The 12674-nt window shown below is 55.6% G+C and overlaps 3 protein-coding genes across 3 annotated transcripts; 1 reads left to right on the top strand and 2 right to left on the bottom strand.

The window, feature by feature from the left end:
- Positions 1-244: 244 nt before the first annotated feature.
- On the bottom strand, positions 245-1257 carry NECHADRAFT_79239 (uncharacterized protein; the record flags this gene model as incomplete). The annotated part of the gene is made up of 3 exons (XM_003051749.1): positions 245-797; positions 871-956; positions 997-1257. The coding sequence occupies 3 exons, from the start codon at positions 1255-1257 to the stop codon at positions 245-247; spliced, it is 900 nt and encodes a 299-aa protein (XP_003051795.1).
- A 1255-nt stretch (positions 1258-2512) lies between these two features.
- NECHADRAFT_60286 (uncharacterized protein) lies at positions 2513-4485 on the top strand (the record flags this gene model as incomplete). Its single annotated transcript, XM_003052208.1, has 4 exons — positions 2513-2571; positions 2691-4083; positions 4140-4313; positions 4369-4485. The coding sequence occupies 4 exons, from the start codon at positions 2513-2515 to the stop codon at positions 4384-4386; spliced, it is 1644 nt and encodes a 547-aa protein (XP_003052254.1). The 3' UTR covers positions 4387-4485.
- Positions 4486-5479: 994 nt separating this feature from the next.
- NECHADRAFT_38296 (uncharacterized protein) lies at positions 5480-9185 on the bottom strand (the record flags this gene model as incomplete). Its single annotated transcript, XM_003051748.1, has 3 exons — positions 5480-7658; positions 7728-8843; positions 8980-9185. The coding sequence occupies 3 exons, from the start codon at positions 9183-9185 to the stop codon at positions 5480-5482; spliced, it is 3501 nt and encodes a 1166-aa protein (XP_003051794.1).
- Positions 9186-12674: the final 3489 nt, after the last annotated feature.

Raw genomic sequence — 12674 nt, 5'->3', positions numbered from 1 at the left:
ACATACAGAATCCATATTTAGATAAGATGGCTTCGCGGCAACGGTAGAAGACGATGCGCGCGGAGAGGGAGTTCTTTACTCTATTTGTTCCCGTTTCTTTCTGAACCCTTTCCGAATATCATTTCCTTGATGCGAAAACCCCTTTGAAAAGTGCACAATGGCCAAGCATTGCGTAGTGTGACCGAATCCATGAACCCACCAGAACGCCTCCCCGGTATTATCAAAGTCTGGCTGATGATGCCGCTCACTCCCCTGCCTTCTCGCCCGCCTGCGTGTCCTGATCCTCGGTGTCGTCGCCCATCTCGACATCCTCGTCTTGGGCTGCGGGCTTGGTCTCCTCGGGCTTCTCCTCCTCCTCGTCCTCCTTCTTATCCTCGGCAGGCGTCTCCTTAGGTTCAGAGCTCTTAGCCTGTGACTGTTCGAACCTGGCCTGAAACTCGTCCTTATCGGCTTCAGGCAGCTCCTTCCAGCCGCGGGCCAGCTCGCTCTCCACGTCGACTTCGGCGTCACCGTCCTTGTGCTTAGCTTCGAGGGCGGGTCGTGTCTCGGAGCAGTACAGCTCAAAGGCGTCGGCGGGTTTCTTGGCTTCCTTGGAAACACCGTTTGCGCGCGGGCCCTTGGACTGGCTCTCGGGAGGGTGCGAAAAGGTCTCGGACGTGGGCGAGCCAGCGTTCTGGGTGTTGAACGAGGCACCGCCAGTCGCCTTGGCGTCGGCATCGGTCATCATGGACTTTCGGTGGCCTCGCTTGGTACGCAAGGGCTTATCCTTGGGCTTCTGGGGGTTAGCAGCTAACTCACTGGGGATGGCGAATTGGTAGTCCTAATCCAAGCGCAAAAGCATCAACATTGAACCGGGCGCCGGCGGCAGACCGGAGAGGAGGATTTGCCAAGCAAACGCGAAGGGTAAGGGTTTGTGCCGAAAGATTGGGGGACAACGAAGGAAGGGGGGGAGCGTACTGTAGGAGGTGGGCTAGGGCTGCCATCAGAATCTTCCACATTGGCGCTGGTACGCTTCGCGAGCTGTTCGAGCAGAAAGGCGCGCTCTATTCGCAGTTTCTCGACCTGGCGCTTGATACGGGCGAGGCGGAGGCGTGCGGCATCGTTGGCGTCTTCAACTTCGCTCGTGCGGTTCTTCAGCTGGATGCATTTCCGTCGGTAGGCCTCCTCAACTGAGGGAGGGAGGGCGGTAGGGATAGCTGTCGAGCGAGGAGGAGAAGGGTCAGCATCTGGTGCTTTGCGCTTGAGGGTGATGGGCATGGTGGATGCTGCGAGTCGAGGCGACGTGATGCGATGCTGGACTCAAGAAGGGTGGCGCGAAAAGAGGCAAGGACAGGTTATCACGATGACGATGAATATAGATACGTCGCGACGGATGTGAATGAGGATGGTGGAGGGTGCAAGGGAGACATCCACGATGCGTGCGCTCGCTCAGCCTTATCCGTGGGCTCAGAATTTGGACGGACGGGAGCCGGGACCGCAGGCCAACAAACAGCAAGAACCCACTGTGAGCCGTAGAGACATGGACTCCATTGAACTTGACACAAACAAGACAAGAAACTCACCAGGCATGATGTGAAGGAGGTTGTTATCGCGATGAATGACGCCGCGTCGCGACAAAAAGTGATTATTCTCCTTTGTGGTGTAATATGGAATTCAGCGCGACGGCCGCGGCTGGTCAATTGGAAGATTCCGGCGCAGTCGTCGACACGGTGGAGGATCTGGGTGTATCACGGAGGAGCAGGTCGTCGACAAATAAGGCGTGTTCTCGCGCTGTTGATTTGGATGCTGCCAACCCCGGGGGAGTCCAATCGACGGTGGGAGAAAATACTAGGTAAAAGATGCCGAGGGAGGATGTGGCGCCGGCTTGAAAAAGAGGCAAAAGTTGAAAGAGTTTGGATGAGGAGAAAAGGCGGGAAAATGGTCCTGGTCCAGGGCATTAGCCATCACGAGCCGTGCCGCCGTCGCCGGGGGAGGCTCTAGCGATGGTGTCGCTGGTGCTCACCACCTAGCAACGTCCTTTCGCGGGCCCCCCCGTTTGGAGTTTAGCCACAGGACGCAAGGCTGTCAGGGGCTTGTGGCGCAAGCATTGGGATGACTATGATTGGGTCATCAGCCCCTCGAGGGACAAGGCTGTAAAACTTGGGGTAGATAGGTTCACTCTGATCATTCGAGCCAGAAGAGAAGTCGTTAATTAGGTAGATGATCGTTTTGTTCAAGTTTGAATATTCCTGGAATTTTATTGCATCCTCTACTTATCCATTGCAGCAGCCTGGCCAAGTAAAAATTCATTCACAAGCCGGCATCTACCAGAACAGGGGTCAGCTAGGCAGCTGGGTACGTACCTACCCACTAAATCGACCGCCCACGACGCCCGTGGAAGTTTTTATGGTGGGAGGGAGATTGGAGCTGGTGGGCGAAATCCATCGTCAGGAGCATCAACCTCAACTTCACCCTTGACACTCTCGACCTCGCCACAACCAGACTCGACCCCCGTCGCTCTGTGGCAGTCATCATGTCGCTCAACATCCCCAACGCCCCCAACGCGGGCCTGTTTAAGCAGGGCTACAATAAGTGAGTTGAGTTCCTGTTCCCCTCCTGCTCCCGTCCTCTGGACAGCAGCTCCCCGCCTCTTCATGGCTTCTTCAATACCCTCACCTTCAGCGCCGCAAATGCTTACTGTTCCTCTCCAGCTACGACTCGGAAGATGGCGCCGTCCTGCGCAACATCGATGCCTGCAGGGCCATCGCCTCTACCGTCCAGACCTCGCTCGGTCCCTACGGTCGCAACAAGATCGTCATCAACCACCTTCAGAAGATGATCCTCACCTCGGACGCCGCCACCATCCTCCGCGAACTCGACGTCGTCCACCCCGCCGCCAAGCTTCTCGTCATGGCCAGTCAGCAACAAGAGGCCGAGATGGGTGACGCTACCAATCTGGTTATCGTCCTCGCTGGCGAGCTGCTCCGGAAAGCGGAGGACCTGCTGCGCATGGGTCTCAAGACGTCGGATATCGTCATCGGCTACGAGAAGGCTCAGAAGTTTGCTCTCGAGACTCTCGACGAGCTCTCAGTCGACAAGGTTGAGGATATTCGGGATCAGGAAGAGCTCAGCAAGGCCATCAGCACCGTCATCGCCAGCAAGCAGAACGGCAACGAGACCTTCCTCGCTGATCTTGTCTCGGAGGCTGTCCTCGCTGTGCTCCCCAAGAACCCCGCCAACTTCAACGTCGACAACATCCGCGTCGTCAAGATCATGGGTGGAAGTCTCGAGCAGAGCAGAGTTGTCAAGGGCATGGTCTTCCCCAAGGAGCCCGATGGAGCTGTCAAGAAGGCCAGCCGCGCCAAGGTCGGTGTCTTCACCTGCCCCATCGATGCCGGCCAGACCGAGACCAAGGGCACTGTTCTCCTGCACAACGCCAAGGAGATGATGGACTTTACAAAGGGCGAGGAGTCTCAGCTCGAGACCGCCATCAAGGAGCTTCACGATTCGGGCCTGCGCGTCGTGGTCTGCGGAGACCGAGTGGGAGACCTGGCCATGCACTACCTCAACCGTTACGGCATCCTGTTCATCCGAATTCTCAGCAAGTTTGAGCTTCGAAGAGTCTGCCGTGTGGTCGGTGCCACCCCCCTGGCCCGGTTAGGTGCTCCCATGCCCGACGAGATGGGAACTATCGATGTTGTCGAGACCCTCGAGATTGGTGGTGACCGCGTAACTGTCTTCCGACAAGAAGATGAGGTCACCCGGACGGCCACCCTGGTTCTCCGAGGTGCCACCCAGAACCACCTTGATGATATTGAGCGTGCTGTTGACGACGGTGTCAACGTTGTCAAGGCCATTACTCGCGATCCTCGATTGGTCCCCGGTGCTGGCGCCACAGAAGTTGAGCTGGTTGAGAGGATACAGGCTCATGGTGAGACGACTCCTGGTCTTAGCCAGTACGCCATCAAGAAGTACGGCGAGGCCTTTGAGGTTGTGCCCCGAACCATTGCCGAGAGTGCCGGTCTTGATGCCACCGAGGTTCTGAGCCGACTTTATGCCGCTCACGCCAACAGTGACGAGTGGGATATTGGTGTTGATATTGAGGTTTGTTGATACTATTCGTTGAGCCCTGGAATATGGAACTGACGCGTTAAATCCAGAACGATGATAACACTGGCATCCTTGACGCCAAGGACGAGGGCATCCTCGATCTTCTCATCTCCAAGCAATGGGCCATCAAGCTCGCCACCGAAGCCGCTCGCACAGTCCTTTCTGTTGACCAGATCATCGTGGCACGACAAGCCGGTGGACCAAAGCCCCCGGGTCCCAACCCTGTAAGTTTTCAAGCCAACTCCATCCTCCCAGGCTCAACTTGACTAACTCGTATAGAACTGGGATGAGGACTAAGGGTTGAATCAAGTTCAAAAGGACAAGGCAGGGAATGTGTGAATAAAACTCCCGGTAGTATGGGCGGTTAGATATACCCTCAACTAAGGCTGTCAAATCATGTGTGAACGGATCAATGTGAAAACCAAAAGGGCAATGCGCAGCATTTGCGATGCCTGTATCTAGAGTAGCCATTCCGGCCATAACGGTAAATACCACCAAGGGACTAATACCCAGCCAGTGCTTGTCGAAGTTACCATGATGGCCCGTTGTTAAAGTGTAGGCTAACCAAATAGTTTTACTCTTAATGAGTATGCCTGACTTGACACAGTAACGAAATAATGGGCAGTTAGTTCCCTTGGCTTTCTCTCGAGGGAGACAACCCTGTTCGAAAGACTTCACTTCATGTTGGACTCGGCAGCAGATAATATGAGGTCAAAAAATTGTATTCAACTCGTAAATCGCTCTCATTTGTGTCGACAGATGCGCACAAAGGGATATATATATATCTCTCAAAAGATGTCTTGCAGATGCGACGGTAGAAACCATCCAGCACATGAATTATATCATACAGGAAAAACCAATAAAGCAGTAATCGCCATTCGTGGTATTCGGGGAAAACGCCAGCTCCTCAGGCTACATTTCTCTCAAGTGAACCTCTTTTCCTTCACCGTTCCCAAGAAACCAAACATGTAGATTTTTCGCCAAAGACGATATGATATAGCAACGCATGTGCCCCGTCACCCTTCTGTCGGCAGATATATGCCATGGACATGGGTGACTGCTGAGCATGCAAAACAGTACGAAACAAGCAAAGGCATAATGTAAGCCTGGATATGCACCAGATGGTGGGGAGATAAGGGGGTATCGAATGGCTCCGTTCAAAGGAGTTGAAGTCGAGATGAGGATGAAGATGTTGTGGTATCCATGTGCAAACAAATAAAAGAAGCGCCAAGGGGCAACGTAGAGATACGTGTAGAGATGACATGGGGAACATCCAGGTGATGGGGTCGTGATGGGTCGTTAATCAAGCCGGAAAACCAAGACGCCAAATCTTCGCCGCGCGAAATGAAGCTTGAGCAACAAGTGTCGAAAGAAAAGGGAGAGAGGGCACTTAGGCCTCCTCCATGATACCGCCCTCGCCGCCGCCTTCCTCGCGCCACTCACGGCTCTTCTCCGTGAGACGCTTAACGCCGCCGACACGGGCAGCCCACAATCCCTCAATAGGGGTGCGGAAGGTGAAGGCACGTTGGGAACTGATAACGCCAATGGCCTGAAGGACGGCCTTGCGGCTGTCACGGCCAAAGACGGCTGGGTGGTTGATCCACTCCAGGCTGCTCTCCAGCTCAGCATCAAGAGCTGCAACAGTGCCAGCATCGATGCCGGCGCCGAGACCGAGGCCGTCGTTAGAACGGCTGCGGCCAACAGTGGGGAAGCCGTTGATCGCAGAGGAGGTGGCCGACGCTGGGGGCGAAGGGCTGTTCTTGCGGTCGGGGGTAGTGGAAGGTCCCGGCGAGGAGTCGTTTCCAGGGTGAGGAGTCGACGGGGCCGATGGGGTCGACTTGCTCATGGGAGGGATCGGGGGCAGCCCTCCCTTTCCGAGACCCTTGAGAATCGATCGGGTCTCGTTGAGGAGAGTATGGGCACGGTCATGCTGGCCACGGCTCACCAGAGTCAGAGCCCGGGTGAGCATATCAGACGTGAGCAGCTCCATGCGGCGCTGCACGATGCTTGGGTGAGGAGGGATAGGAGGCGAGTTCTGCCATGGCTTCTTGGAGCCACCGCTAGATGGGAGCATCGTGATGGCCAGGAGAGATGGGCGGGGCATGTGTGTAACGGTGCCCTCCCGGAGAATATCGCCCCAAGAGAGATCCGCTTGGATCAAGGGAACTTCCTCAACCGAGAGGGTTCTCTCATTCTCGTTGTCCATGGAGCCGCCAAGGGCTTCCAGACCCGACACGATGTTGTCCCAGGGGTCCTGAGGCAACTGCTCCTGAGAAGAGTTGTCGGGAAGAATGACGAGCTGGACGAGAACATCCCGCTTGTCACCAAATCGGAGGTCGCCAAGCGAGGCTTCCGCGTCCCGGCCGGTGGCTCGCTTCGTAATCTGCAGCGCGCCGCTGATCTTGTGGAACTTGGCAGGGGAACCCTCGGGCAGCTTGAGCTTGAGCTTGACGTTCTGGTGGGACAGGGTCTGCATGCTTCCGAGGCAGCCAGCCAGACACTCGCGAAGCATCATCCAATCCTTGACGTAAGTGTAAGATGCCTTGGTCCTGGTCGACAGCTCGATCATAGTATCAGGCTTGTGAGTCATGCCCAGGCCGAAGGAGTGGATGGTGATCTTGGCCGCCTCGGCCCGGGAGACGACGAAGTCAACACTGTCAGCATCAGAGGTGGATGCGTCGCTGATAAGCATGATGGACGCAATGGGGTTGTTGTACTTCCTCTGCATCAGGAGGTCCATCGCAACGTTGGCACCCTCAACGACATCAGCGCGGTGGCTCTTCTGCCCAACAGGCTTAATGGAGGACAGAATGTTGCTCCAGCCAGGCCAGGCCTTGGTCGTCATGCCAACAATTGGGACACCACCGCCCCCTGAGCCAAAGGTGACCAAGCCCATGCGGTCTCGCTCGCCAAGAGTGTTAACCATGAACTTCAACGCATCACGAACAAGGTTGATCTTGACACCTTGCATGGAGGAAGAGATGGGCACCACAACGACCACGTCAATGGGAACGTGGATCGAGTTGGTCATAACGGGGCTCCTGGGGAAGTTGGTATACTCGGTCGGTGCTGTTGTTACCGACCTAGCACCGCCCCAGGATGAGGCCACTGAAGAGACCCGTTGTGGGCGAGAGCGCTGCCACTCAAGCTCCTCATCAGTCTCAGACTCACCCCGGTCATATTCGGGGCTCCGGACAGGTGATGTCTCAACGGCATTCAAGTCGAGGAGAGCTTGCTGCCACAGCTTAAGTTGGTTGCGGTTCTCGAATCGGAGATGGAACTGAGGCAGCTCGGCAACCGAGAGACTCAGGGTCAGGATGTTCTCGTCAATATTTCCAGTCTCCGACACCTCGTTAAGATGCTTCTTGATCAGGATGGATCCCTTGAGAGTGCATCGAGTTGTCTTGCGAGGTGCGCCATTCTCATCCCACTGCTGGGCCATCTGAGGCGGAATCTTCTTCTCCTTGACGCAGATAAGCATCTCGGCAAAAAGGAAGCACTCCAGCTCCTGCCACGAGACTTTATCTTTACCCACTCTAAGGGTGCCATAGAGTCTAAGCTTGCCGAATCTGTAAAGCAGTCAGTTGTTGCGTTCCAATTGGTGATTGAGCTGTCCAAAACACAGCGCCACCACTAACCTGCTGAAGTCTAAGCCGTGCCAGTTGTCGACGCGGTTGCGAAGACTGTCGGTCATCTCCTCCAGGACTTCTGTTGATTCATAAGGATAGAAGCGGGGGGCGCTTCGCGCAGGCGAAGGCGGTCGGCCATAGGCCTCCTCAGCACGGTTGACCACAGGAGGAGGTTGAGGAGCTGGTGCTCCCAAATCCTCCGGGTCCGGCCTCCACTTGTTGTCGGGCACCTCGACAGTGACCAGGCAAGTGAGGGTCTGTTGTTGGCGTGATCGGTTGAGGGTGGGGAATTCTGAGCGCACCGTCACGATCGGTGCTGGGATAGGATTCCGGGTGATGCCACGAGGGCTAGCAGGTGTCGTCTCCATGGCCTGAACGTCGTAGTCGTGACGCCTGGGAGGTCCGCTCTGTGTCGTCTCGGGATAACCTCCAGATGATGCAACTCCTGTAGCCTCGCTGTCGCTACGAGCATGACGCGAGGGGCCGTAACGATCTGAAAGAGCCTCTCGGCTATCTCTTAAGCTACCCCGAGCAACGCTATCACGGCCACCGTGTTGCTGATGTTGTTGTTGCTGCTGCTGCTGTTGTTGCTGCATTTGGCGTCTTTGGTTGCTCTCCAGACTGGATGGGCGAGGTGTCTGGGTCTCCCAAGGAGTTGCTGTCGGGGTAGGCGTCATATTAGACCTCGAGTCAGTGCCTGCCGAACGGACGATATTGCTAATTTTCTCTGTAATTGAATTAGCGCTTTGACAGCCTCGTCTTGGAACGAGAGGCGTACCTATATCAATCACATTACCACCTCGGCTAGTGTCCAAATGCAACGGCGCATCGCATGTTGGGCAGTATTGTGATTCAAATTCACGAATGAACTCGTAGAAGCACGCCTCATGGGAGACGTGTGAGCAGGAGAATTGCAGGATGCGCTCGCCTCGAAGAGTGTGCTCAAGAGGCTCCTCACACACAGCACACTCACTGCCCACAAAAGTGCGCTCTCGTCGCGAGCGACTTCGATCCGCGTTGGTAGCCATGACGTTGTTATCGATGCTTCCTACTCGACGCGAATTATTGCTAATACCTGATCTCACTGAGCCAGCGGAAGAAGCTGAGCCCTGCCCTCGAAGAGATCTGGCGGTGATCGAATGTCCTGTGAGACCAGGTCAGTAAGACATGGGATAATTGAGTTGAAATCGCATTGACTGGTTCAAACTCGAGCCAGCCAAGAAACCCAAAATGGTTGCCGTGCGACTTCCAAGCCTCTGACGCACCTTTTTCAGGATAAGTCGGTACTTCTGAGTAGGAGTTGGGGTCTGTGCCGGTTCGAGGTCTTCGGCTGCTTGATTTAGAGGATCGGGATCCAACCAGGCCGAGGTCGCGAAGGTTCGCGGCGATTGCCCTGTCGTCCTCCCGGGTCTTGCTTGAAGTGGTAGATGCGGCGTAGTCTTGGTTCTTGCGAAGTCGGCGAAACATTTAAATTCGACACCGTTTGCGCAGGGTGTCGTCAGCAAGATTAGGTTGCAGGGTGAAGCAAGCGGTTTGCGTTCGACCAGCGGCGAGGAGCGATCGTTCCGAGTGGGACAAGAGAAAGATGATGTTTCCTTTAATTACACGGTATCCAGCGGGACAGTCTGTGCATAATGCAAGATCCAGGTCGGTAAGAAGAGATATCGGATGGCGCGATCGTACTCGAGGAAAGATGAGATTAAGACTCGACTTCAGCGGGGAGCGGAACGTCTGAGAACCCAGATTGGAAGAGCGTTGGGTGGGCGGTGCGATGAATTCGATGCGACGCGATGCGATGCGACTCAATACCCTTGTCGGTAACTGCGCCGCTGAGATTCGGTGAATTGGAACGTCGGCTCGGCCGTTTCGAAACCCGTCAAGAGGGGGGAGAGAAGAGGAATTCGCAAACGAAACGGGGCCCGAAGCAATTATCAGTGACCGCCTGAGGGAATTGACCGTTGAGATGCGGTTTGCGTGGGATGCTGTTGCTTTGCGATACGCCGGATCCCGATACTTTTGCTTTTTAGCAATGCGCGATGTGATGCTGACCCTGGATCGTCACTCACTTTAGGAAGTGACCCAGAAGCTCTGCTCCACTGACGGTATAGGAAGCAGCCACAATCGTCTCACCACGGCAGTCGTCAGACGATGTCCTTGCTTTTTGTTCTTGGGGGGCTCGTCCGATGAAGACGTTTGGCGGAGAGAAGAGAGACCGTCTTGGTTGTGGGTATAAGAGTTGTCGATTTTTCTTTCCTTTTCGCTAACGATTTTTTTCTGCGTCGACGTGACTTCCTTTCTTTTTTACTTTTCGTCCAATCCCACCTTCTTTCTAGCGGCAGGAAAGGGGGCAGCTAGTTGTCCTGGTCAAGGGCGGCTCTGCTTGAAGGAAAAGGGAGAGGGGAGGAAGGAGAGAAGGAAGGAAGAAGGGAGGGAACGGGGAAGGCGAGATAAGGAAGAAACAAGATTATCAGCACTTCACAGCAGCAAGAGCAAGAGCCAAAACCAGAGAAAAGTGCGGGCGTGGCGGGCCAGGGCGACTTTTAAGGAATCAGCTTGCTCTGGTCTGGTCTGGATGGATGGGATGGATAGGATTTCATTTGCACCGTACGACCGGGCCATTAACCTTGACTAGCAGCAACCAAGGGCCCGCGGTGTGGTGCTAAGATGTTTGGTGCCAGGTACAGACGACAGGCAGCATGCGCGACGGAACGGAGCAAATCCCCTTGGAAGCTTGGGTTGTTCTTCCATGGATGGGTCCAACGCTGGGCTGCCACCACTTGACTTGACTTCCATGCCCCTTCCTTCTGGGGGGCGCCCGCCGTCCAGCACAGGTGCCTCACGCAGAATGATGAGCAGGGATTCATGGATGGCTGCTTTCGCTCGCGGTGGCCGGAGTGGGTCCCTCCATTAAGCGTCCACGGGTCCCCCCTGCTCAGGTTCCAAAGGGTCCGGGCTCCGCGCAAGGGCCCCCCAGGGCTGCGCTCAGAGGCCGGCTCCACAGCACCCAGGGCTCCCGGCGCCCCCCCGGCGCCTCCCCGGCAATCCATCCATCTCCAACGCTCCCTCTGGTTGACAGAGGGCTCCCCGCCCCTTGGCTTTTCCCAGCGTTGAGGTTCCTTCCGTCGAGGCTGGCCCATTTCCAGCTGCCCGGAGGCCAGAACGTATTGGATGGACGGGAGCCTGCCGACGAGGCGACCCAGCCATGCTCAGGTCACGTCTCTCTGTGGCAGAGCAGGGCGAATTCTCGAGGAAATGGCTTCTCTAGAAAGACTCCATGGTTCCGTATAGGGAAACTGTTAATTCTCTTGACTCGTCAGGGCATGTCACCTAGAGCGAACCAAAACCTTTCGGTCGTCAGGAGTGCAACCAAGGGCCAGGGCTTTGGAAGCCACCGCGGCCAGGAGAGTCCAGCATCGGCGAAGCACCAGCACCCAAGCCTCCCATCGCTCAAGCTAGCGAGGGGTTCTGTCTGGAAAAGTCTCTTCTTCCTTGGGTCAATGTACCTAGGTATCCGACATGCGCTGCCCTTGCCCGGTGCCACCGCGCAGTCAGTGCGCAAGTTGCTCGATGGCGTTTTTGGCGGAGTCTTTCTTTGGGTTGAATGTCTGAGAGCGTTAGGTGCAGCGTCCGTCCGGGGGATGGATGGGTCTCTGGCCATCTCGATGCAGAAGGAGGGCTTTCCAGGGGTTCTGTTCTGTCTGGGCTTCCATCCTCTGCAACTCGGCCGGTACCTTTTCACGTGGCTTTCACGGGTCTTGAGCGATCATCACTACTGTGAGCGACAGTTCCAGCTACCAGGGTCACATCCCCAGGGCATCTCTGACAAGCCCACCACACCACACACCACACACCACACCGGCTGTCCTTGTTTGGCAAATGTGTGTCGTTGCCGTGGCTGGTGGGTAAGGGAAGGGATCCAAACCCAATACCGGCGGCATTGAACCTGGGCACACGAGAGAAACACCAGGCAAACCAAACCAGGTGCCGCTCCGCTGTTGCAGTTGCAGTCGCCTCACTGGACAGCCACTGGACAGCTTACCTCTCCCTTTGTTGGTCCAGCTCACCGCGAGACAGAACAGAACAGTCACGCGCGTTGGGTCCGACTCAAAGCGCAGTCCAGAAGGAGGAATATCTCTCAGATCAACCCAGTCCAGGCCGTGCGAGCGAGGTTGCAGGTGATGCGGCCGACAGCGTCAGCGTTCATTGGCGAGCCAAGTGTCTCTCCACCACGCACAGCAGGAATGCGTCTCACCTTTCAACTGCGCGGAACACTCTACCTGGGGGACGGATACGTAACGGAGGGGTTGAGATTCATCCTCCAGAGCACGTCCGGAGTAGGCCGAATTCAAGACTGACAGTCCAGTCTCGCTGTGGCCGTGAGCTAAGCACGGTCGTCGACTGACTGACTGACTGCCTGTCCTTTCCTATCCTGACCCACGCTCGAGATCGACCACCGGCTCCTACGGGAGTGCCCTTCAGCATGGAGCTTCTTTCAAGAGACCCGCCAGCAAAAGATCCAGTGGTCCCCGCGTCAGAGATCTACTGAGCCGTACGAGATGAGACTGAATATGATGACCGTTACCGAGTCAGAACGTTGCGCTGTTCTGCCCAACTCGCTGATCTCTCCGCAGGGAAACGGTGCTACCTAATTTTAAAATAAAAAAATTCGGATGAACAGTAACGATATTTGTTTTTTAAATAGACGGGTCAGCATATAGTGTTCAAACTATTACTGCTGGGGTGAGTTGATATTGTTCCTTGATATGATCCATCATCAAAGTCGGTGCATAGCCTAGCGGATATTGGCCAAACGATAATAGTCGATAGCAACAAGAAAACTCTGTTAGGGGTTTGACGATTCAAGCACTGGGAAAAGAAACAAGACCTGGTCTGGAATGCTGGCCCAGGCGGCCAGCTGGTCACTATCCAAGCAGACCCCTCAGGTTCGTCACATCC

The sequence above is a fragment of the Fusarium vanettenii genome (assembly GCF_000151355.1).
Source record: "Fusarium vanettenii 77-13-4 chromosome 4 genomic scaffold NECHAsca_3_chr4_2_0, whole genome shotgun sequence".
In the NCBI taxonomy this organism is placed as follows: Eukaryota; Fungi; Ascomycota; class Sordariomycetes; order Hypocreales; family Nectriaceae; genus Fusarium; species Fusarium vanettenii.
This window is presented reverse-complemented; position numbering and strand designations above follow the sequence as displayed.